At 36.6% G+C, this 26,206-nt stretch overlaps 1 protein-coding gene across 1 annotated transcript; it reads left to right on the top strand.

Moving 5' to 3' along the window:
- Nucleotides 1–7: 7 nt before the first annotated feature.
- On the top strand, nucleotides 8–24,645 carry GOPC (golgi associated PDZ and coiled-coil motif containing; the record flags this gene model as incomplete). Its single annotated transcript, XM_026065947.1, has 9 exons — nucleotides 8–256; nucleotides 10,958–11,122; nucleotides 14,004–14,027; nucleotides 18,195–18,370; nucleotides 20,369–20,534; nucleotides 21,768–21,863; nucleotides 22,708–22,872; nucleotides 23,538–23,718; nucleotides 24,225–24,645. Coding segments are annotated over 9 exons (1,341 nt in total), but the record flags the coding sequence as incomplete, so codon positions are not given.
- Between the last annotated feature and the right edge of the window lie 1,561 nt (nucleotides 24,646–26,206).

Genomic DNA, 26,206 nt, shown 5'->3' with positions numbered 1-26,206 from the left:
CGGGGCCTGCGGCGGGGGCGCGGCCGGCGCGGCCTCGCCGCCGGGCGGCGGCGTGTCCATGTTCCGCTGGCTGGAGGTGCTGGAGAAGGAGTTCGACAAGGCCTTCGTGGATGTGGACCTGCTGCTGGGCGAGATCGACCCCGACCAGGCCGACATCACCTACGAGGGGCGGCAGAAAATGACCAGCCTCAGCTCCTGCTTCGCCCAGCTCTGCCACAAGGCGCAGACCGTGTCCCAGATCAACCACAAGCTGGAGGTGTGTGGGGGGGAGGCCCTCCGGGGGCAGCTGGTGTGTGGGGGGGGGGGGGGGGGGGCGGCCTTGTGCCGCGGCAGTGCCTCGTGCCCAGGGCGCCCTGCACCGAGGCGTTGGGGCGGATGGCGAGCGGCGGCGAGGGGCGTCCTGCGTGCGTGTGAGGCGGTGCGAGCGGCCGCGAGAGCCCCTAAGTGCCTCGTGGCCGCCGGGTGCCAGGCAGCGGCAGCTGGGGAGGGCTAACCTCGCGCTGAGCTTTGGGAGGCTCCGCGCTGTCCCGCAGGAGTCGGGCCTGGCCGTGCCGATCCGCTGGGTTTGATTGTTATAGCATGGTGCATGCCAAAAGAGAGGTCTCTTTGATGTTGAAAGCAGCAGCAGCCTTTTTCTCTTGAGCAACAGATGTCTTTGGCTGGTTTTACATTTGCATCAGGTCCCTGGTGAATTCAGTAAGTCTTTTGAAAAAGGGAAAGACTTATTGTCAAGATACCTAAAGCTTATAGTCGGTGGTCAAAATGAGAATGTTATTCCAACCTGCAAGTAAATGAAACTGAAAAATGATTTGGGGATGGACTTTAGGAGGTCCTGTTGTTCCTCCATGCTCCAAGGCAGATCAGGTAGCTCTCTGCCTAACTTGGTCTCATAAAATTAATCGTGGACATTGCACCTTCTGTGAAGAGAATAATGCCTAACTATCCCTACTGTCAGAAAGTTTTCCTCGTGTCTAATGCAGAACTTCAATAAGAGTAGGAAGGGAGAAGCATCTGCTGGAGCCACGCTGGCTGGTGCTGATGCTGCTCGGGAGGAGGGACTGCAGGTCCTGTTACTTGCACAGGAGCTGGAGAGCTGTGGAGATTCTGGGGAAATATGGTGTCACTGGCTGCCAGAATGGCCTTTTACAGCTACAGTCCAACCTGAATCTCCTTTGTTTTAGTAGATGTTGTCATTTATCTTGTTCCTGACAGATATGGATGATAACTGCCCATCTTTCTGTTACATATTAGAAGATTGTTGTTATGTCTTCCTTCACTTCGTTTTTTCTCTGGGCTAAAACCCCAGTTTCTTCAGTATCTCTTGTAGGCTGTGCTTTTTAGGGTTTTACTGTTTGTTCTAGGAAATTTGGAATATATAGGAGCAAGGGGAAAAAATTCTCGGAAACCATGAAGATATGTCCTTTTTAAGAGCTTCAGTAGACAAGTAAACCACAGACTTAAGTTCTTTTAATCCTCCGTATTATATAGATTATAATAAAGGAATTTAAGAGTCTTCAAACTGTAACCTGCACTTCTGCAGTACTTTGCMGAAGGAAGTAAAGTAAGTAAAATGGCCTTGGTTTTGTTTTGGTTCCTTCCTGGTATGAAGGCATTGTTGTGCAAAATATTCATAGAGTTTAGCTGAGAATCAAGATATTTCAGAGTAGAATAAAGACCCCATTAGACAAAGAGCTTTGTTCATTGTAGTCTTTATTTCACCAGACACTTACTGTAGTGATGTTTGCAGTATTCTTTGTGTTTGTGTTGCTAGGTTGTCATACACATTTTTAGTACTGGATTTGTATGTATACTATCAAGCTCTACTGTGAGCTTAATTGTATAGGYGTAGTAAATTAAGATTTATGAGTTTATAGTGGGCGATCAGTATTTATTGTGTATTACATGGGCATGGTGGGCGTTTTGCACAGACTTGTAAAATAGATGAGTTTTCAGATTATTTTAAGAGAATGAGTGATGCATGGCAAATAGTTATTTGAAAAGTTGTTTCAAGCTTAAATATTTTGAAAGAAAAAAACAAAACTCAGGTCCTGAAAGATATTTTGGTATCTAATTAAAATTGTCAGGGGTTAGGCAGCTAATAACTGAACATCTGTGCCTCGATTGTGAATGAGTTGAAGAGCAAAGGAGCACTGTTAGAAGTTTCGATAGCATTGTTAGTGTATGTGTCTAAGTGTGAGAAATAATTCAGTTTGATAAAAAAAAAATGGTACTGAGAATCTGGAGGGAGCACTTCAGAAGTGAGGCAAAAACCTTTTATTTTGTGAAATAGTTTTATTACTGATACTTGTATTAGGCCTGATACATGTACAGGAGTTTTTATCATTTAAATAGACATGTAGAAGGTTACAGTATTGCCTTGAAAGCTGTTAATTTTAGGACCTCATCATTATTAGACCCATAAACTTGAAATGAAAACTGCCATTTAAAATCTGTAAAAGAACTGCTCTGTTGAGAATGAGTGTCTTGTCTTTTTACATGCACAGATGTCTAATCAAAAGCCTCTGTGTCCAGAGTGAAGGATACAGTCACAATTTTCAAAGAACTCACCAGGATTAATACTGGAATTTAAGATATGATCAGTGGATTTACTGTTTTTTAAAATGGAAAGTGTTGTATCTCATACAGTATTTAAAATTACAGTCATTTCTTAATAGCTCACAATTGTAATTTTATGGTGCTTGTGCACTTCATATTAAAGTTTTCATTATGTTCATAAAGTGTCATGAGCCAAAGTTTACTTAAGTACAAACATTTATTCAAGTCAATACATTAAATCTGTCTTCGGAAATATGCCTTTTACTTGGATGAAGATAATACTTTGACTTCAGTATGTCAGTGACTGTTAGAAGCTAAGACTTTATTGCTGCAGTTACTTTTGCATGCCATTGCCTTATTGAGTGGGTGATATTATTTCCCAAAGGAAAATCAAAGTAATAATAAAAAATTATGAATACCATCCTGTTGATTGTGAGTTCTGTTTCTTTATTTTTAGTAGAACTGTTTGGTCATATTATAGCATTACCAACAGGAAAAGAGAAAAGCTGTTCAGACCTTGCTTTTCTTTATCAGCTTAATACGCATTCTCTGATTGATATAATTGCTCTTAAGAGGCTCAGTTTAGTGGTTTGGTTGTTGACAGAAACTCCCCCTTTTAGGAGTTCGGTACAAAAAAATGTTTTGGCATGGCTGGTAATACCTACTGCTAGAGAAAGAAAGGGTCTAGGTAAAATGATGTATTGAGAGTTAGGGTTTTTTGGAAGGAACCTGAAGGTATGCAGTTGCACAATGAATGTACACAGATACATTTGCTTGTGCTTTAGAGTGACAAAAGGTTGCAATCATACTACTGTGATAATAACATTTGCAGCATTTAATTAAACTGAAGAGAAGGAGGACTTGTTTTCATATTTTTCCTACTGGTCACAGTAGGATAGAGTTAAATTAAGTAGGCTATTAAAGAGGAAAAAACACATTGGATGCTAGAGGCCACCATCTTTTCTAATGTCAGCTTGATTTCACTTGCATGGAGTACAACACATTGAACAAATGAGGGAGTATATCTTGATGGAGGACAGTAGGGGCCTCAGGCTGTTAGACCAAAAGGAGATGACAACCATTTTAAAGGAAATTTTTGTAGTTCTCCCTCTCTGAAAGCATCATAAATCAGCAGATGCAGGCTGGTAGTCAGTGTGTGAAATTTCAGATTTTAACTTAGAGGAAGTTAGTAAGACCTGTTTTACCCTTTCAAATATCATTTGGTATGAAAAAAATATATGATGCTAAGTACAACATCATTTAAATGTTCATTTCAAAACATGAAAGTTCTGTATAAGGCAGTTTTGTAGAAGTAAAAGAAATAGGTTGATGTGCCTCTACTTTCAGTGAAAGCTGAACTTGACCTTAACTCTGGCACTGCGACTGCCAATTTGATTCTGCAATTTTAAATGAACAAACTAGAAGGGAATGTCCAGTGGAGCACTCTGTGTGTCTTGACTTAAGCCAGTGGATTAAGTTGGCTTAAGCCAATGTGAATGCTAGAGTTTAGGAAAACATTTAAGTGTATGTTTAAGAAGTTAATCACCTATGTAGTTTTATGTCCTTGATGAACTTAGAATCAGTTAGCAGGTTTATAGGAATACGTTCCTATATGCTGAGTTCTTCTGCAAGTAACTTATTCATATAACAGCTAAAGCTGATGGGAACCTCTGTCATATTATTAGCTATTATAAAATGTACGTAGTTAGTGTTTTCTTAATAACAGAATCAATGGAATTAATGAATGTGTTTTCCTGCTGATTTACTGGAAATGTTTTTGTCATAATGCAAATGTCCACCACCCTTCTGAGTCACTAACACCTTCTGATTTAGGCATTGCCAGTTCTTTCCCATGGATTCTGAGTTTCCACACCACAATGTCCTTGTGCCTCTTCATCTACATGCATTTTTGGTTTGCTGACTGGACAAGAGTCAGCAGCACAGTTACTAGCTCAGAACTGCACATACGCTGCTTAGCCATCTGGCTGTTACCTCTTTTTTGGGGGTGGATTAAACAAACTACCTAAGATCTGTCTCTTCCCACTTTTCCCTCAGTGAGGTCATTAATAGGCCTCTCTTTTCTGCTGAGCTGCTGTTTTGGCCAAAACTTGCATGTTGCAGGAACTTTAATCATACACACCTTTACCCACAGACAAATTTGGTTGAACCTGGAAAACAATATTCAACTCAAAGCAGCAGGGAAGATGGGTAAAACCAGGAGAAATGTAGACATACAGACAAAATGATTGCACAGGACTGCCTTCATTAGGAAACCAAGGTAAAAACTATGCAATCTTAACAGTTTTTGTGGCTTTTATTGCTAGTCTGCTTGTTTCTGATGCTTCTTAAACTCCTGGCTGCTGGCATTTAGAGACACTGAATTGAGATACTGAAAAGCATATTGTTACGTGCTTCAAAAAGCACTGATTTCACTTTGATAGACAGGGAATTCAGGCCTATAACCTGGCTTTCGTTTTCAACTCGGTCCTATTTTGGGTCCTCCTGTCTGGGCAATAGATAAGTCTTAGATATTCTTTTGTATCTGTTAACCCAAATACAATTCTTGTTCATACTGCAGAAATTGTTGGGATGATAACTCAGAAAATGAAAAAGCTACTCCCAAAGCCAAAAGTTGTCATTCATTTTTCTGACAATGCCACCTCCCTGGTTGCCTCCAACCACTGTTTTCCCTTGCTTTCAGTACTGAGAAGCTGATTGCTTCCTGTCAGCACAGTATGTTAGTTGCCATCATTGGGCTCTCTAAAACCTTGTAATCCTGTGTGTGCTTCCTCTGATGTTTTGGGTCTAAGAGGCCGTGTTATTGCCACCTTCTAATTCCTCATTCAAGCTATCCTTTGCAGCATTGATTATGAAAAAATGGTTAACTCGTGGTTTTAGCATGCCATCTGTCTACTTCCTACTACACAAATAACCTCCATACTTGTCCTTCTCTTTCATGTTATGTTTATTCATCTTTTACTTCTTATATTTAGATTGTAAATTGTCCAGGGCAAGGTCCATTTTTTTATTCTGTATATGTACAACACTTAGCATAGGATCCTTGAGTACAGATCTGAGCTACTATAAATATATGATTTTTGGTTAACTGTTTTAACACTCACCTTTCTATGAAAAATGTACAGGTGGATGGGTGAGTAATTCTGAAGTTTTTTTTCTGAGAGGTGGGACCACCTATGAAGAGATGATTAAATATGTTATAAAATAGTCCAAAGAGATCCCAGTGATATTTACTTTTTTTCCTAAGGCTCTAAACCTTCTCTCTCTTAATTAAAAAGATTTCAAAAGCTACATGACTGTAAATATAATCAATCCCAGCAATTAAACTGAACTGATTTTATATTGACACCTTAAAATGCATTTTTATTGTAAAATCATTTATATGAACATTACTCTTTGATACCTCATAACTGCTTGAACAGGAAATAAGAATTGTTGATTCYGAAAGGGAAACGCTTTTTGTCTGGCCTGTTTTGTCTACAGAAACTTTTTAATTTTTGCAATAATATTTTTGAGTGCTCTGCAGAGTAATTATTTGTCTGTTGTTTACTGCCATGACTTTTTGTCTGTTGTCCTCTAAGGAAAAAAAGAGTAATTTTAAAATTATTGGGCTATTTCAAATGAAATTTGGTTTTAATCTACATAGGTGTAAAATCTCTATGAAATACAAAACATCTGGTAAATGGCATAATATATCAAAAATTGAGTAAATATTTAGTTAGCCTTTGGGAGCTATTTGTCTGTTATCATCCGTGTGTTTTGAGTTGTTTGGAAGATGAATATTCCATTCCATTTTTTGATTAATTTGACCAAGATCTGCAATTTACTCAGATTGTAGACTTTTCTATTAGAGATTAAAGGTAGCTTGATTATAGGCCAATGTGGTGGTGATCTAAGGCAGCAGCTTTCTGAAATAGAATTTGTTTACTGGTACTTTGAAGAAAAGAAAAAAAGAAACAACTTGTAGACTTACTCTTCCTCCTTCTCCCCAAACAGATCAAGGTTTGTTTATTTTTCCTCAGAACAGTGAGGAGGAAAGAGGTAGGAAAGCAATGAGTAAAGTTTGTGTAATTAATAGTGTAAACAGTTGAAATGAAAGTTTAATGGATTATAATTGGAGCAGTAAATACAAAGAAATTAATAAAAATATAAATATATTTATTCAGAAATTGGAGAACATGCTTGATAAGCTACTTCGGAGAAAAAAGTGATTCTGTCAGGAATGCTGTTCTTTTTTCTTAGGCTTTCCCAGACTGACTCATTTATATAACTGCTCAGTATTTTCAGTTAGGTGCCACTATTGAACCGAAACATATATGGGTCTCAGAACACTTCAGAAAGTTTTAGTGATCATTGTCCATAGATAAGAGTTATGAAGAAAAAGCGGAGCATTGAAATAAGTGGTCTGACCTGTTGTAATAAAGAACCCCCTTGGGGATTTTCTGATTGACTTCAGTAAGCTTTCGGCTGTACTCTAACGCCCAGACTGAGGCACTTCCCATTACCACTGGCACCTAATTCCAGTTATGGATCTTGGTCTGAGCAGAGTATCCAAGACTTCAGTGAGTCAGAGACAGAGCTGAAAATACCTCAGAAGTCACTGACTTTGCTAACACCTGTCAGAATGAAAAGGAAAGGAGTTGTGCAAATACCTGTGGGTCTTGTGTCCAGTCTGCTAGATTCTCCATCTCTCTCTCCATCTGTCTGCTGTAGGGCTAGATGTATGTTTTCATGATTAAATCATACTTTTGCTAGCCATGCTCCAGTGTGAATCCCTGTTACTAACTGTGTGTTGCCTAAGGTATGGACTCACAAATGAGTTAGCAGAGAGAGACCAAGGTGTTACCTTGCAGTCAGTTAACTGCTCCATGATAATTGCTAGTCTGCCCAGTTGTATGCTGTTTTAAATAAAAAAATATTAGTGCTCTAGTGGAATAAGATAAATGACCTTTTATTTCCTGCCCATGGACATGGGCAATTCCTTCAAGTTCAGAAACTTTGTTGACAGTAAGATAACTCTTCTATTTGCCCTCTTCTTCAGTGTCCATGGGACTCAGAATTGCGTTTTCTGCCTTTGCATGATGTGGTATTATTATTATAAAGTCTTAATTTTTGTTCCTTTTCTATAGTTTTAGTTGGCTGAAAGGCTTACATATATTTATTCTGCTGGATTGATTGAACCAGGAAGTTACTTAAAGGATGTAATGAAACTAAATATAAAAACTCACCTCAAGCCCAGCCCCTTTTTGTTCCCTGTGAAAATTTCTGTTCTACCATTTGCTGTTTGGTGGCTCTTTCTAAAATCTGACCATGAAGGTAAACTTTCTCCTGTGGTGAGTGTTCATTGCTCCTGCTCCCAGCTGATTTCTTGACAAACTGTAGAGCAGTCCCAGGTGACCTTCACAATATGATATGGCCTCTCTCCTTTTGACAGTCTTGTTATAGATTACTTCCCCAAAATCTGCCAATTAAAAGATTGGTACAGTTGCCTATGTAACCTTTGTTTATCTTTGTTACGTTCATGCAAATTGAAACACTATAATTGCATGATCTGGCACCGTCGCTTTCCGTAGAAGCCCTGCCTGGTGCAGCAAGTGGTGCTTGCAGAATGAATGAGCGTATTGATAGTTCCTGGTCGTGCTCATCCTTCTGTCCACTGACCCCCTCCTCCCCCCCATTTTCTACTGAATATCTTCCAAAACTGCATGTGGAGCTGTTAATTTTCTAGTGGGCTTTTCATATGATTTTCTTGTAGCAGAATTGAGGAATTGTAGATAAAGAACATTGCTAGGAAGAGTAATATAAAGGGCTGTCATTACTTGTCGTATTTAAAATATCTTACAGTATTAGAAGTTGATATCCATGCTAGTTGTATTACATTGGTCTGGAGAATTAGATAAGCTGGCCAGGCTGCAAAAGGTGGAACTTCTATGAAATAATGTAAAGATTTATAATCAGCCTTCACAGAAGTAGATCACAAGGTTTGATACCAGCACTTCCTTTTGGGTGTGACTCTTGTCTACATCTGTTTCTGGGATGGATTTATAACCTTTTATAATATGTAAATAGATTATTTCCGTGTTGCGCACACAGATGCATGTGCATTTTTGTGATGCACAAACTTTCTCTTTTTGGTCTTATTAAAACAGCACAATATGATTTTAAATATTAGGTCTTATACAGAATATTGTTTTTTACTGTGAGTTTGACAGTCTCATTTTGACCCCTTTGGAGCATCACTCATGTTGCAAAACTGATAGCTATCATTCTCACCACTTTACAGTTTGCACAGAGAAACAAATGTTATTGTGATGCCTGAACACTGGTTTGTTCCTTTTATGTCAAATTTACAAGGTGTGGCTGGACAACGTTAGATGGGTGCAACTTTTCTGTTCTGCTACCTTCTGCTTACCCAGGCATTTTGAATTAAAATGTATGTGTGTATAATAAGTTACAAAACTTACTATATTAACTGTTAGCACCCTTTTGAAAGGAAGAGGATATCAGTGAATGGTGTTTTTGTTTGCTTGTTTGGGTTTTTTTGTTTTTGTTTTTTTTAGTAGAACCAATATCATTATAGTCTGCCCATGTAAAATTGTGAATGGGTCAAACTCTGCCGTCATTATTAAGGTTTTAGTCATCTGCTCTATCCTATATCATTGCCTTTTATGCTGATGGTATCTTTTAGCTACCTTAGTTCAGGTGTGTGTTTGTGTTTGAGGGTAGAATATCCATAGCTGAGAGACTTCAGCAATGGCTAGTTATTAGGGAGAACAGTATAGTTTTGTAAGTAGCCCATTTCACTGAAGTGATATGGCTTCATAGTATTTTAAATACTAGTTCACTGTAGAAGGTGATTTCCGCTTTAGCGTTCTGTGAGAGCTTGCAGGTTATTCAAGTTTTCTTGTCACTCCAGAAGTCAGAAAGAGGAAGTGTGTGCAGCCCCATCTTGGGCACAAATGAAATGCCAGGCTTCTCCGTCCAGGCTCCATCAAAGTGGATGGAGAGAGATGGGCGATTCTGCTCTGAGTTCTGGGAGTCTGGGAGTAGGGTCTGAAGTCAGCTGAGCTCCTTGACAGGGATTTTTCCCATCCTGGTTCCTGAGGCATTTGGTGAGGGGGGGAAAGCTGGGGGAGATAAGGGAGATCCTTCTTCTTGGCAGCAGTAAGCTGGACATTGGCTTGACCTGTCTCATCCGATTGCACTCTAATTTAGGTGCTCTGGATCACCTCTGCAAGAGCCTACTTATGTGTGATAATTATGCTGGAAGCTTAAGCAAGCTGTCCATCTAAATTAGTTACCTAAAGTTAGACCCAATAAGTACTCCCCACTGATGGTCAAATCCTTCCTGTTTTTTTTTACTTTATCTCTTAAAGCAGTGATTTACTTAATTAAATGGTTGAGTGTTGGCTTGCAATTTGATATTCAGTGTGAAAATACATTTGTATAATGTTATTAAAATATCTAAAATACACTGCTTTCATGTGAGAGACTTTTTTTGAAGAATCAGTGACTTCTCCTTTTTGCCTTTAACTTGCTTTGAAGCAAAAAAAAAAATCTGGGAGTTTACCAAAAAAAAAAAAGTGTGATTAAAATTCCTTTCCCCTGAGATCTTCTGTGTTTCCTTGGATAAATACTAGTTTCAAAGCTTGTATAAGTGTAGTTTATCTTATAAAATGCCACTTGAAATTAAGGATAAGTAGTAGCCTGGTAAGTATGTTTGGAATTGTTCTGTTATTCCAGATAGAAATGCTGCATGTAAACTGTATGTGAAATGTTTCATAACCAATTTTTAGAGTTAACGACTATCTGTGGTTTTCTACAGGCACATTTTCAGTGGCATTTTAATTCATGGCTTCTGGTTTGCCCGGTTCATTGACTGTTGCAGTTAAGCTGATGATAATAGACCACTTGTAAATTGGCTTATTTTATTTCAGCATTGCATTAATAATTGTAGTGAATTTTTTCAAAAAAAAAAAAAGATTTCATCATATTTAAGTTTTAAATTGAATTTACGTTGCTATGGTTGTAAATCCTGTTGTAGGTTAAATGCAGTTACCCTATTTCAGCRTGGACATCAGCATCAGAAAAACCCTGTTGCCTGCATCAGAAAAACCTGGCTACTGTTATTTTCAGCGGTATGATTGTTTGACACTGTGTTTGTGGATGAACAAATGTGGTAGCAGTTAGGGAGGAGAAAGGCCTGTTAATGATACCGCCTTTAAGCAGGGCTACAGACGAACTTGTGCCAGAGTGTACTCTTACCTCTATTAACACTGTGTGTAGCACATATGTACCAGCAGCAAATGTATCTATGTATCATAGGTCTGATGACCCCATTTTAATCACTGCTCTGATTACTATGATGGGTTATGTCTTCCAGGCACAGTTAGTTGATCTGAAGTCTGAACTGACAGAAACTCAGGCAGAAAAAGCAGTACTGGAAAAGGAAGTGCATGATCAGCTTTTGCAACTCCACGCCGTTCAGCTTCAGCTGCATGCCAAAACTGGTCAGAGTGTTGATTCTGGGACTATTAAGGCAAAACTGGTGAGTATGGGGGGATTGAATGGAGGATTATGTTATACTTCCTTTCCTTGCTGAAGTTCTTCCTTGGAAGATGCAAATAGACTGACTGCAAATTTTAACTTTAAGAAGGTTGGAGAGAATTAGCTTTTTCTTTTTAAATAACATTTACAGTTGGTTGTTAGCAACGGTTAAAATAATCTAAGTAACATCAGAATAATGAATTAAGAATGTAAGATGCTATTTTTACATATACTGTTTTCTTAGTAAATTTAAATTTGTTGAAGTAAAATAAAAAAATATTTTGATGGTTTAGAATTTTTTTACAGAGACTGAAGTTAAAAAAGACAATAGCTTCTAATATAAAAATACAACAAAATGTAAAGTATCATAAAAAAGCCTAAAGTGATGTCTTTTTTTTATGTAGCAATACTCTGATAGGCGCAAGAATGGGATTTTTTTGCCATACACAGAGAGGGTAGATGGTGTCACAGTCCTCTCTCTGTTGTCCGGCTTTCTCATTCAGAATGCTGCAGATACATCTGCTATCCGTCCACTATCCTGTCCCTTCCTACATTCAGTGGACTATCAGAAAGGAACATGGCAGACCAGTGATAATTTAGTGGAGCGGTTCTGAAGAACTTGCAAATTTCACAAAACCACCAGCAGTTAACGGTAGCCAATATATAAATATCTGTGCAAGTAATTGTAATTGACTGATAACCAGAGTATGAAAAACTACCTCGTTACTAGACACAACCCAATTTCATGCTCTAACACCGAGACATTTTTAAATAGAAAAGTAAAGTAATTCTGTAGAGGTTGTGGCTTCTGACTGTGGGCATAACTCAAAGTCTAGGTGTCTGACTGTTTTTTAAAATTGCTTCGCAGATTTATTCCAAATAGCTAGTCCCAGCATACATGGAACGTTAGATTAGTTGCCTCTGCTAGGTCATCGTTACTTAATGCACACTGAAACAATAATAGATTGTAAAACTTAAAGGTTATCTGTGCTGATCACTGATTAACAGACTAAACTGAATCCTTCCTATTTCAGATCCAAAAGCTACAGTTGAATTAGAGCATGTCTGTCAAATATATGATATTCAGAAGCACTGTATATCCGAACACATACTACAAAACAAAATTAATTGGGATTTAGAACTGGTTTTATTGAATGGGTATCTAAAATATTTTTAAAATATCTAATGCAGGACTGAACTTATTTATAATTACATAATAATTTATGTAGGCATAAAGTGTTTTATATGTACTTAGGTCTAAATATTTGCATGTTCAGTATTGGAGTGACATATTCTGGATTATCTGTACATAATTTATTCTATTCCAAATTATAACTTAAGCAAATAAGAAATGATTGATAAAGTTTCTATAGAACTATCATTAATTTTTGCGGATCTGTAACTAAATATCAGTTAAATATCACCACGTATTTTGTAAGTGTTAGCTTGCACACTTACATGAAGTAAATATTTTTATCCAAATTTAGGAATGTTTCAGGTCCCTAAGTTTTAATAAGCTTAGTGAGACTTAACTTCTGAGTGACACAGAGAGTTATACTTACAATGTTTTCATTTTTAATGTTCCTACTTTGTTATAAGCAATTTTAAAAGATATATTAAATCTCTGTGCTAGTGACAGGAGTCTTTTCCCACAGCTGAGAATAAGAAGTACATTTTTCTTCTATTGTTTGGGATTTTGTCTATGTTGAAGTTGAATTTATTAAAAGGCTAATCTGACATTTTCACCATAATTCCATAGAGTGCTTCTTTTTTTATAAACCTCAGGACTTATCTTTTAAGTTTGCTTTACGTTGCCTTTATGGATTCCATAGTTTTAATGGAGAGAAACTCCTCTTTAAGCTGTTCTAAATAGAGAAAACTATAAAGGTCTGGACAGCTTAAGCAAGGAAAACTGAAACTGCTTAAATGACAATCAAACCTAGGAAGTCTGAGCTTTAAGTAAATAAAAACTTCAGTGTTGACCTTCTGGCAGTCAGAAATTCTCTGAGGACAAAGAGAGATAGTATCAACAGAAATTGTGATGGGGAAATGATGTTCTATACTAGTTAACTTCCTGCTTCTTTTTTAATTACAACCACTTTTCTGTTACATGTAGACTCTTAATTTAAATGTATACTTTGTGAATTGTGAAATTGTGCACAGTGGTAAACTGAGACATTTTTTAAATGTTTCAGGTTACTAAGCAATTGATAGCATCATGTAGTTTAGTTTGAATCCCTTTTCAGGAGTGGTATATTGGTTAGTCCAGGCACGATAATGTGACTTTGTAAGAATATAAAGTTGCCTAGTTGAAATTTTCTCCTGTTTTGCAGTTCATATATCTTTTTGGCTACCTTTCTCCATCCTTCATGTCTCTGTTGTAATACATATCCTGTTATCCTTTCTGAAAAGAAAAATCAATTTTCTGTGTAGCAAATATTATATTATAAACTATATTTTTATGATCCTTTCAAAAAACTGCTGCATATGTTATTTATCCATCAGTTAAACCCCCTGTTTTAAGTTCAGAAGAGCTAAGAAGTAAATCTGCAGTCTTTTGTTTGAAAGAGGAGCTTTTCTTCTCATTAAAATATTACAATACTTTTCATGTTATCCTGCTATTCTTTATAGTGATTCCTTGTATTTTTAGGGGAAAATACTGTTTTCAGTGCTACAATAAGGTTAAAATTTCTGATAATAATTTCCACTGCATAATACCAAAATTGCCACTAAGTACGATTACAGTATTGTGCTTATTTTTTAATCCCCAGTAATGACATACAAAATCAGCTGGTACATTTCTTTCAGAATTCATGTTATTGCTTTTTCTTAAAGTTCCCATTGCCTGTTTCTCTAATTATGAAACTCTCTTCTGTCTTAAGTCTGTCCTTTCTGTGGAAGAAATGGTAAGTATTCTGATTGCCTTTATTTATGTTTAAAACAGTGCTTTGTTTTGTGCAGCGACTTATATATGTTGGCCTTAGAAACTGGCAAAACAGATCTGTCTTGTTCAGTCTTCTTGTAAGTTGACAAGATACTGTGTGAAAAAATTTTTTTGTTTGTTTGTTGTTCTGTTTTACTGGTTTTAGTGGTCTCTTTCATAAGTCTTTATTTGTTTATTACTGACAACTTGACATTCTGAAAGATTGTTCTTGCTACACCTCAACAAAATTTTAATCTGTTTTACAATTTATAAAACATAAATAATGTACACATCTAGCAGTGCAATATGAAATATTTTATATATCATACTTTATATCTTTTTTGTCAACTTTTCCTTGTGTAAAGTGTGCTATGTGACATTTGGTTGCCTAAGCAAATATCCTAGATCACTTCAGCAAATCAGTTTTCTGGGGGAGGTTGTAATTCTTCTCTCAAGTTGTATTTCAGATACGTCAAGGAACTCATGTATTTCTGAAGCTTTGTTTCTGAGTAGAAAACTGGTAACTCCTAATAATTTATGTGCAAAGACATTATAAAGTTCTATTTTATGAATTTTTATTCAGTAACTAAAGCACAAAAATATCCAGTGAGAAAGAAAATGGAGTGTTGAGTCTGAATAGTGTACCTTTATATATCTGATTAAATTCTGGTCAAGTAAAAGATGTTCTAAAAGAGAATACTTAAACAACCAATGGACCTATAATATTTAGAGCAACTTGATGCAGTCGTAGCAGTCTGTATATAGCTAACGCAAATGTTACAGGAACTCTGTACCTGTATATGAACTCCCCAGCTGCTGTAAAACTAACTTTATGTCTGAACTCTGACCCTTCTAACAGCTCAAGTATTTGGCAGAGGCAGTCCAGTGTTTCGGCACTCCTGAATTTTTGTAATTGCCCTCTGGCTGCTGGCAGATGTGAATTAGAACAGCCCCATCCATCATTACAGTAGTGAGACTTGGTATAATTTTAGAAACTTCTATTTTTTAAAATGTAAATTAGCCCAAACTCTTGGCTTATGAGTGTGTCTTGAAGTTCAAAAGGGGTTTTGTTGAAAAAATTGTCTTGCTGTCAGGACAAGCCCCAGCCCAAAGGACAGAACCAAAATGGCTTTGTGTGCCAGGTTTTCTAATGTGCTTATGGGATCAAACCTGGTCTGCAGCTGGGTCCATATGAAAATTGCAGGAAGTGAAATGGCAGTGATTTCAAGCAATCTTAGTGCCACTCCTCCTGAGCAATATGCTAGGCAATTCTTGGCCACTATGTGCAACTGTTTAATACACTCCATTCATCTAATCTGATAAAAATATTTAAGAGATAAGGGAGATACTAAAGTCCGTCAAGTTCAGAATTGTTTTGCTGGCAAATATCTACAAATACCTACCTGTGTATTGTGAAAATACTTCTCTTGGGAAGGTAGGATCAACCTTGCTTAATTTCTCGAATGTGATAATACCAGCCATATTAATGGTTTTATGTCCAGGTTTGGATAAGTGAATAAGTATATTTACAATTTGATAACAGATTTGTCTTGCCAATTCTATAGAATTTTGTTTCTGTCCTGTTGCTTCTTCAGTAGCACCTCCTGATTTTATTTGTCTAATAGTGTAATTGGTACCAGTACTCTTTAGGTACTCTAAATGTTTTCAAAAGCACATTATGGGGAGCTTAATTTTTTTATGGCTATTTCCCATTATTCAAAGGGAACAGTAATAGATCCTATGCCTTTACTGTTTTCCTGATTTGCTGTGTTTTTTCCCCCTACTCTGTAAAAGTGATATTAAACCATATACAAAAGATACAAGTAATCAAACATGCTCTTCTCAAAAGCAGATTTTGCAGAATAGTGTGCTTATTAGTTCCATTAACTCTAGTGCTTTGGGTATTGGAAAAGATAATGTACTGTAGATTTTCTGTCCGTCTAGGATTGACCACTATGGGAGTAACTTGTATTTCCATAATTTCTTTTTCATGAGAAAAGCAATGAAGGAGGATAGCTTTCTTAGTGTGGTGTGTGGGTTTTTTTGTTTTGTTTTGTTTTTTAATGAAGCTGTTTTGCACTAATTTCTCTTTAGTTTGTCRGGGTAGGTATCCTCATGTGTAGAATCTCTGACTTTATTTTTGTGGTCTTTGGAGTCTAACTTGGAAATGTTCCTGGCTGGACCACAGAGTAGAAACCCTTTGCTTCCTTGATTGTTTGCAGGAAAATAATTGTTTTAAAGACATACAGACTTGCAGAACACTTCCTTGACATCTGATCATATTAAAAATCATTTTTAAATAATTTAAAAAGAATATTGATCACCTCAAAGTATTTTATGGTTTTATAGCTACTCTGCTATCTTTAAAATAATCTTTTCTCTGTTGTTGTATGAATGTCTCATTTGAACACAGGAAAAAGTAAGGATGATATCTGAGCTACTTAAATTTTGCCTCTTACATGTGACAGGAAGAAGCACTACCATTAGTGTCTTTCCCTGCAATATATGCATTTTGTGCTAAGGGGTCATAAGAAGAATGAAAATAATGTTGGGAGCACAGTGTCGAATGCAAGGCCTCCTCTCCCCGGAGCGGAGTGCAGACCTCTGGCTGCGGTAGCTGACTTCCTTCTTCCTTCCTTCCATCCCCCAGTACCAAATAACTCCACTTCTTTTTCGCAGTGATATCATTTCAACAAGTTAAAGAGTTTGTCCCCGGTCAAAGTCAGACTAGTCTGAAGTCTGGTATTTTCAGGACTGTTTGAATCCTTTAGGAATGAAACAAACCTAGAACCCACGTCCCCCGCTTCGCTGGATGGGTGCTCTAAACACTAGGCTCTTTTGGCAGTGGGGGATCATAGCATCTTTTCTTCCTGTGAGTGTCTGTTCAGAAGGAGTAAGCTCTGCTCTATTAAGAATACCTGTACTGAGATGATGTACTTTGGCTGCTGTTTAGTGCAAGGCTTGAGCATTAAGTAAGATGGTTGTCTATGAAGGATTTTTGTCAACTAGAAAACATATTTGACTTTTACAAGTAATAGTTTTTGAATGTTTTGGATATTTTCCCTCCAGCCCCCAGCTCCAAAACGCAGAATCTATGAGTGATATCATTTCATAAGGATGGGTGTGTTTGCTTCATCTGATTTATGAAGGTTGCATCTCCTTTCCTTAATGTCATTAAACTTTTATGTGCTATTAATTCACATTTCAGTGACAGATGTCTAGTTTTATTTGGGCAACTTCTCATGAACTGTAAATTCCTCCAAAGTGTATTTGTTGAAATACCTTAGTTTAACACAGGGGAGGAATAGTAATGGAGGAGCAAGCAGCTGATTTTTCACTGAGCCAGTCTAAGTGCGCTGGTACAGGCAGATACAGTATATCGCATGTGAAAGCAGTTGCTTCTGACACCTTTCTGAAAGGGCATGTCCTGAGGCTGATACTTGTGGGTCAGTCTAGATATGTACATGTGGAAGAATATGCCCCATATTACTACTATTGAAAATCAAACTCCAATAATCTTCAAAATTAAAAGGTGTGGCTACCAGTTTCTTTCAAATAATTAGTTGCCTTTGTCTGTCTGTCATATTCTTGACGACCATGTCTTTTTATGTTTTGAAAAAACAAACTGTACCTTTGGTCTCATACGAAGTATTTGAACATCAAAATATTTCTTAGTGTGTGGTAATGCATTCTGATTTTAATCACTTTAATTTTAAAGCGTAATCAGATATTATAGGATCTTTGCTCTAGAAGACTTTGGGTTTAGTTTTGTTTATAGGTAAGACTTTCAAAAGCTAAATTTATGGAGTTAAATGCCTAGCTCCCATTGACTTTTAGTGAGATTGGGCACTTAAGTCTTCTAGAAAATCTCCTTCCAAATTATTTGGGGGGGGGGGTGGAAGGAAGAGGAAGAAAAAAAATTTAATGTAATTATTCTAGAGGAAGTATGTAATTTGAATTTTGAGAGTCCTGTGGCTCATTATAAGATGCCTTTATCATAAAGGAACTATAATTTTTGCATTGTGATACTGCATCTCCTATAGTCAGGAGAGTTATTTCATGCTGGTGTGCAGAAACAGTAAATGCTCTTCCATTAATAACTTTAGTGAAAACTCTTCAACAATTTTTTTTCTCTCCTTTTTTTGTAAAGGAGAGAGAACTTGAAGCTAACAAGAAAGAGAAAGTGAAAGAAGCTCAACTGGAAGCTGAGGTGAAGTTGCTGAGGAAGGAAAATGAAGCACTTCGTCGACACATAGCTGTGCTTCAGGCAGAGGTTTATGGAGCGAGATTGGCAGCCAAGTACTTAGATAAGGAACTAGCTGGAAGGTGTGTAGAGTCAATTTGTGTACCTAGCATGGATTCTTTCTCTTTTTTTGTTGATAAAGGGGTTCTTTTGTACTGCCTAGTGTATAATACAATCTGTCCTGATCCAAGCATTTCTTGACACCATGGAAATATCAACAATATATATACAAGTTACACCTTGGAAGAGTTAGATATAAGCAGATTTTTTTTTTTGTCCTATTATTGATTATAAACCAAACTTTTTCTTGTTCACTCCTTTTTATAACTGCAGCAAGCATCTCCTAGTAGCATCTGTTAACTTTTCTTTTTTCCTAGGCTTTGGACTGACCATGTTGATAGGTGTTGCACTATTGTCTTCTTAGGGCTTAATCTAAGAGAGTGACCAGAATGAAGCCAGTCACACATTCTGTTAGTTATCTTTAGAAATTTTAAAAGACAAGTTCTCCATAAATAATCCTGTTACAAAGTCTTCATTACTGCATTTTTAAGAATGAGTTATTTGTGGTTTGTTTTCTAATCCTTTGTGTCCTTAGCTTTTAAAATTGTTAGCAGGGAGGAAAAGTGTGCAGAGGTATGATCTGATAAGAAGAGAAACTCTGACTATCTGCAGTATATATGTCATGGTCTCTAATAACTTCTAGACTATAACATATAACTATGATAACTCAGGCATGGCAATAGCAGAAACAGGGATGTCAGGTATGCTTGTTTAAATTTGGCAGCATATGACTACAATATAACTATGACATGATTACCTGTGATAATTGGCAGTGAATAACTAAAATAAACTTAGCAGCATACAATCATGGTCAGTATTAGCAGCACAGTGCCAAAGTTATGATAAGCACTCTCAGATTCCTGAGCTCACCCAACCCACTAAGGTCTGCAAGGCATGAGGCCTTGCACTAACACTGACAGCATGGGGCCAGGTCAGGCTGCCTATGTGTTGAGGTGGGTTGGAGATGATGGTTGCCTCCACAACARTTAATTCTCAGAAGCCGTGGTCTGCAGCATTGATCCTGTCTGGCAGGTCCCACACTCTGAGTAGTCTTTTTATCTCCTCAGAATGCCATGGACGATGGCTTTCTGTACTGCCTCAGTTTCTCCAGGCAGGTTCATTGTCCCTGCTGCTGCAGTTCCAAATCTGACTGAACATAACCTGTCACTTTGGCCTTGTTCTGCAGCTGTCTTAACCTCTATGTTGTTGTATTAGCCATCCCATGGTCCATTAATTTGCTAGAGGTGTTCATGCAGCAATTCAGAAATAGTTAGTTTTTGTCTTGCCATAAACACTACTAAATATGTTTTTGTTGGGTTAGCAATTTGATTTCCTTTCCTTTACCATGGGTCTGAGACCCTTGCTGCTATTAGAGCTAGATTTGAATTTCCTCTTATAAAAATTTTACAATAATTATTCTCTTATGTTAAAGCGTGCCTCTGTTATGGTTTCATTTTGTGATAAACAAGATAGTCCCTTAAGGCTTCTGAGAACAGGGTTTGTCCCTTTGGTCATGGGGGAGCCCAACCATTTACTTCTCCTCGTTCTTGCAAGTTCATATGTATTTTGTCTGACATGTATTCTGTCACACAGTCATAAAATGGCCATTTTTCCCAGCCTTGTGTTTTTTTCCCTCTGGAGCTCCTGAGGCACATCTAAAGTTAAGAGTAAGTAGGAAGGCATATAGATAAATAAAAATCTTGTATTTGCTGTTAATACAGCAAAAGGAAGAAACCTGAAATCCCTCACTTTACAAAGTACAGTCATGTGCTTTAAGCTTTTCTGGATATTGCAAGTTAGATGAATCTACAAGTCCTTAAGCTTTTAGGAAGAGTCTATATATGCACATACATGTTTGTTTAACAGGCTCAGCACTGTTGCAATTCCGTGCACAGTTATTGCACTTGCACTAGTTGATGCATGACTGTGTGTTGTAGCCAGATGTAGATATGAGTAGTACAGTGCCTTTATTTTCAGTTGTGATATAGCATGTTACTTACTTACTTTTTGTCATTGTGTAGGGTGCAGCAGATTCAGTTACTGGGCCGCGATATGAAGGGACCTGCTCATGACAAGCTCTGGAATCAACTTGAGGCAGAAATACACCTTCACCGTCACAAAACTGTTATTAGAGCCTGTCGGGGTCGGAATGATCTAAAACGACCAATGCAAGCGCCACCAGGACATGTAAGCTGAAATGGCGAACCATTCCTCAGTAATTTCCAGGATTTATGGGAAATAGCTGAGTTAGTTCTTCATTTTCCTGTTTTCTCTCACTTCAATATTGTGTTCTTTTATATGTCACTTTTAAATAAATCATTCTTCTATATGTTAAAGGACAGTTTCCTCCTGAGCAGTATGTCTCCATAATGGCCACGAGAGATGCTACAATTCCATTTACTTACCTAGGAACACTCAGTTCTTTTTAAAATTGAATCTCTGATATGCATGTGTATACATATGGATTTAGCAGCATATTTTTTGTTACCTACATTTCAGAATGTGGGGCAAATTTTAGAAAAAAGCCATGAAGAATAACATTGTAGGATTGAGTTGAGCTGACAATTATTATTGAATTAAAAAAAGCGCAAAGTGCTTCACTTGACACTCTGTAAAGTAGTTGAATTTTTTTCCCTTGGAAGGTGCTTCTTAAAATAAAACCTTTAAAAGGCATTTCACTGTGGTGGCCACGGTAGAACTCACCTTACCTACCTTGGCACATGAACTGTTTATCAGCCTAGGGTTCAGTGCATAGAGACAGACTTTCCAGAAAGCGGATTACTTTGACCTGTTCTGAATACTTTAGTTGGTCAGATTACTGCTCATGTTGGTAATTACATATGAAGTATTGGTGGGTGAATATGTGTATGTGCAGTTGTGAGGGTATGTAGAATGGCAACAGAAGCTTAACAAAAGCAAAATAAATACCTTTATTTACTTGGTCTTTTCGTTAGATTTGATTTGAATGGCTTTTGGGTTGTTTTGTTTTTATCATAATAAAAATAAAGTCAAGCAAGCAACCCCTTCCTTGGGACTTTATTGCATCTTCTTTTATCTTTTGATTAGTTTTAAATTATAATATGTCATATAATTTTCAGCAGAGATCAGCATTCCTTCTTGTAGTCCCTTTATATTTTTAATATGTGGCTGATTTCCTTTTTTTAAGTTCTGTGTTGTGCGTCATTCGATGTTGAAATAATTGAAATAATTATTCTGGTCAGGAACACACAGTGAATTTCTTTTTCTTATTTCATAGCCTCTCTTCTGAAGGAGAATTCTAAGTTTGTCCGGCTTGGAGCTACTCTAAAACTCTGTTGCTGATACACTGCCTTTCTACAATTAAAAAAAGAAAACACAGAAATACAGCACTTCTTGGTTCACACACTTATATTTATGCTTTATTTTTGTTCATCAAACTAGGATCCAGATGCTTTAAAGAAGAGTCAAGGTGTTGGTCCAATCAGAAAAGTTCTGCTAGTTAAAGACGACCATGAAGGACTAGGAATCTCAATCACAGTAAATACTTGCATTTATTTTCCATGATACAGAAGAAACGATCATAAATTTGTGTTTGGACTTTTGTAAAATATGAGGAACAGTGAATCTGTTGTTAGCATTTATGAAAAAGCATAGGGCTGCGTTATGCAAATCAGTCGCTATCAAGAATACAACTCATGTTGATAGAATAGGAAATAGTTAACTGCTGATTTATGTAAAACTAATGATTTCAGAAAGACTAAATAAGTATTAAGAAATAGATTTAGGCTTTAGACCCTTTAGCAAATTAGCCAGTGGGGAATTCTAGCTGTCTTAAGTCTTTAGAGGAGCAGAAACAGACGGAGAACTAACTTTCAAAGCTTAGCTCTTGTGGTTGTAGAATAGCTTTTAAAAATATTGTTATCTCACACCTTTATAAGTAAAAATATAAATATATATATTTATTTATATATGTATATAAAAGGGCTGTTTTAACTTTTTACACCAAAATTTGAAAATTTTAACTGTTACACTTTTATTCCAAATATGAATATTGCTTCTTGCAAATTAATGTTATCTGATATGCTTTTTATTATTTTTATTATATGAGGTTTTGATGCTGTCTCATCAGCTTATGTGTGATTTTGATACTTGTTATATTCAGAATTGTCTCCTACTGCTCTTTGAGTATATATGTGAAATATGTCCACTTTTCTTTTGGGGGGAGAAGAATTAAGGGAAGCATCTCATGCATTCTTCTTATCTAAAGAAGGCTTTCTAATTTTCTGCACTAAAAGCTGAAATAAGTGCTTTAAAGAGCAAGTACTAAAATGTTGATGTTATGCTAATGGACAGCTCAGTCAAAACATACTTATTTTTGTAGGGTGGGAAGGAGCATGGTGTTCCAATACTGATCTCTGAAATCCATCCTGGACAACCTGCTGATCGATGTGGAGGACTGCATGTTGGTGATGCTATTCTGGCAGTAAATGGAGTGAATCTAAGGGATGCCAAACATAAAGAAGCTGTAACTATTCTTTCCCAACAAGTGAGTTACACTTTTATCTGTGGGCACATTTAGATGCTTCCTTTATTCTACCTGTGGAATTACCTAGGATATTGATGTTTTGTCAAGCGCAGTAATTATGCTAAGCTAAGATACAATGATTCCTGAAGCTATATCACCTATGCTTAATCTTGTTATGTCTTGAAGTCTAAGGAGAAAGGGCTGGGTCAGTACTGGTTCAGTTAGATCCACATATTGGCTAATGATCCTTCAATAAGGCTAATGGAGGTCTTGTTGTTATGTTGTCCCCACAGAAATAATTATTTAGTGATGTCTGTTTTATTTTTTTATGAGTGATCGTCTCCAGCCAAACAATGTTGCTCTGTGGTCTAGAATTTTCTTGCTGCATTGTTTCTTGTTTTCAGATAATTAATAGATGCACTTAATTTATCAGAAAACTTACTTATTAGAAGTTACTGTTTTAAACTTACTAGCACACAACTAAGAAATTTAGGTAGTTTACTTTGGTAAATCATAGCAATAGAGCTGCATTTCTTTAATCGATAAAAACTTAATTCAGGTGCATATTTAAAATATTCATTTTACTCAACGGTCAAGTTGTACTTGTTTTAGTAGGCTAGCTCAACACAGTAATCCTATTATGTAGTTGTGCAGTAGGTAAATTTGTAATTTTGATTGCATTTTAGAGAGGCGAAATTGAGTTTGAAGTAGTATATGTTGCTCCAGAAGTAGATTCAGATGATGAAAATGTAGAATATGAGGATGAGAGTGGACACCGTTATCGTTTGTATCTTGATGAATTGGAAGAAGGTGCAAATTCAAGTTCTAATAGGAAAGAAGGAAATGTGGATGTCAAGCCATCACAAGGTAAGCTTTCTAAAAAGTGTTACATGCACTTTAATTCTGAATTCTCAATATGCAAACCAATTTCTAGAATACGCTGTTTTTATATTCATTTTAAAATTAATCTTCTGTTAATTCAATTAACCTACTACTAGGCTGTCAGCTCTTTTGGTGGGTCCCTCACTCATTGGCCTGGTTTACTTAGATACAACTCAATTAACTTTTGTGTTCTTTAGCTTCTTTTCCAAGTTGAAAGTCAAATTTATTCTCACCTTTTTTCTGATTATGGTCTAGGATTAGTTGATTCCCATTAATCCATTATTTTGTTGACTTCTTCAAATATATATTTTTTTAGATCAGAGAAGTGTAGAAACAGTTCCTGTTTTCCTGTTGTATTCTTCTAAAAGCCTTTTAGCTCTTATTTTAGTAATCTTTTCAGTAAGCTTTCCAGTTTCTGAAGTAAGGCTCACTGATCTGTGATTCCCAAGATTGCTTCTCTTCCTTAAATAAAATTTATTTTTAATTTGCAGTGTTTGATAAGAAACCAAGTATTGATGGACATGAAAATGGAGACCTGGGGAATTCGGTTGAAGCTCCGTTAGAAGACACTGCACCCAAATTAGCCCGTTCTGCTGAGCCTTTATCATAAAAAAAAGAAAAAAAAATCAACTGGACAGATCCCATTTTTGGGAACAACTGATAATCATTTTTGACTGCTCCAAGTTGCATATACTAGTGTAGGTTGTAAAAGGATGTTTAAAAGTCAAAGGGAACTGTATTATTGTTGCCTAGAAAAAAGGCAGTTACCTCAGGACTTCGTTGTGAGCAATTCTAAATGTGGAAAACTGTCTTTTGCGTGACACGCAATCGTTACCTAGCACATGGCATGTGAAATGAATTTTCTTTTAATAATAAGCACCAAAGCATGGGATTTCTAAAAAAAAAAAAAAANGGTAATCTTAATATGTTCAGCTTGGTAACATTCAAACATCCCAAGGGAAGTAGTATACAGCGTGGTGACCTTCATTTTGTCCCTTTGATGCTTTAAAGGAACAGCTGATGTTCGGTTTGGTGTGAAAAAAGCTTTGTCTTGGGGGTGGGGTGGGGTGGAGAATAAATTGTGCTACTACATCCCTGAGTTTTCTACTTGGGATTTTTTAACTGCAACTTTAAAAAATGACAACATTTTTCTCAAAATGGCAAAAAACAGAGCTTTTATTTGAGAAAAGACCAACAAAACCCAAAGGGGGCAACTGAGTACTTGTTAATCTTGATCTTTCAGCCCATGATCATTTTGTGATTGAGACTTTTGGCAGTATTGTTTTAATCAATTCACTGCCAATTGTTTCTGCATTTGAAACTTACTCCAGAAGTATTTAAACAGAGTATTATGGGGTTTTAAAAGCAAAATTAGTTTTAAAAAATATTCACAATTATGTGTGCCCTTTTGGTATTTTTTTTTCTGAGCATCATCAATTTAGCATCCATTTTTGAATGGATATGGTTACTACTAGTGTGGAATGGTTTTATATATTTTGAATTGGTCATCATTGGCTTGACCTTATGAAATGCTGAGTGCTTTTGATGGGTACTGAACAAACTCATTTCACATTAACATAATCTTTAAAGACGTGAGAGTTGAGTGCACAGTGCTTCCTAGGAGGTACTCAGAATCATATGGTGTCTGGCCTTATCTGTTATGATATGACAGTCCTGTTAACCTGTAATTGTCTTATTGTTGAAAAAAAAGTCTTATTGTTGAAACAAAATGTTACTCCTTTTCTTAAAAGCAATTTATCTTAACGTAGCTTTTAATTGGTGTACATCTAAAGGCCCAAGGCATGGTTGCAAATGGAAATGTCATGGATGGTTTCTTGGCCAGTTTCTCTCATTGTATTTGTAGATCTTTTGGTGAAGTGCAATACTCCATATGCAAATTCCATATTGTAATAGCATTTATTATTTCAGCATGCATCGCCTGCTTTCCTGTTCACTGCTCTGCAGGCTATTGAACAGTAATGTGAAAAGATGAGATTTTGTACTTTGAGAGTGGAACTAATGTGAAATGGCAGCTTTGCAAGTGTTACTGTATAGGATGTACTTACATAAGAAAAACTCAAAGGCCTTTAGAGTAATATCAATTAATCTAATGTTCAAAATTGTGATGTAGAACGCAGTTACTTGTTTCTCCTAGGAGCACTATATATATATGTTTATAGAAAAATCCTAAAAATGTATATACTTTATTCAAAGATTTTGCTATTTATAAATCCCTTAACTCTGCTATTTACATGATTGTTTTTTGTGTGTGTGTGCATGAGTTCCATTCACTCAATGGGATTACATTATTTGTTTCATTTTTTGTAATAGTCCTTGTCATATGGCGTACTGTTGAAGATTTTAAAAATAGTCTAAGTTAAAACATTATCACCAAACAGAAACTAGTATTTAAAAATAGAGCTGTGTGAAGAAGAAACAGGTCCCCAGGCATGTTTCTTTTTCTGAAGCTTCA

The sequence above is a fragment of the Apteryx rowi genome, unplaced genomic scaffold (assembly GCF_003343035.1).
Source record: "Apteryx rowi isolate R43461 unplaced genomic scaffold, aptRow1 scaffold_235, whole genome shotgun sequence".
Taxonomy (NCBI): domain Eukaryota; kingdom Metazoa; phylum Chordata; class Aves; order Apterygiformes; family Apterygidae; genus Apteryx; species Apteryx rowi.
The sequence above is the reverse complement of the archived record's forward strand: the minus strand, read 5'-3'. Positions and strand labels throughout refer to the sequence as shown.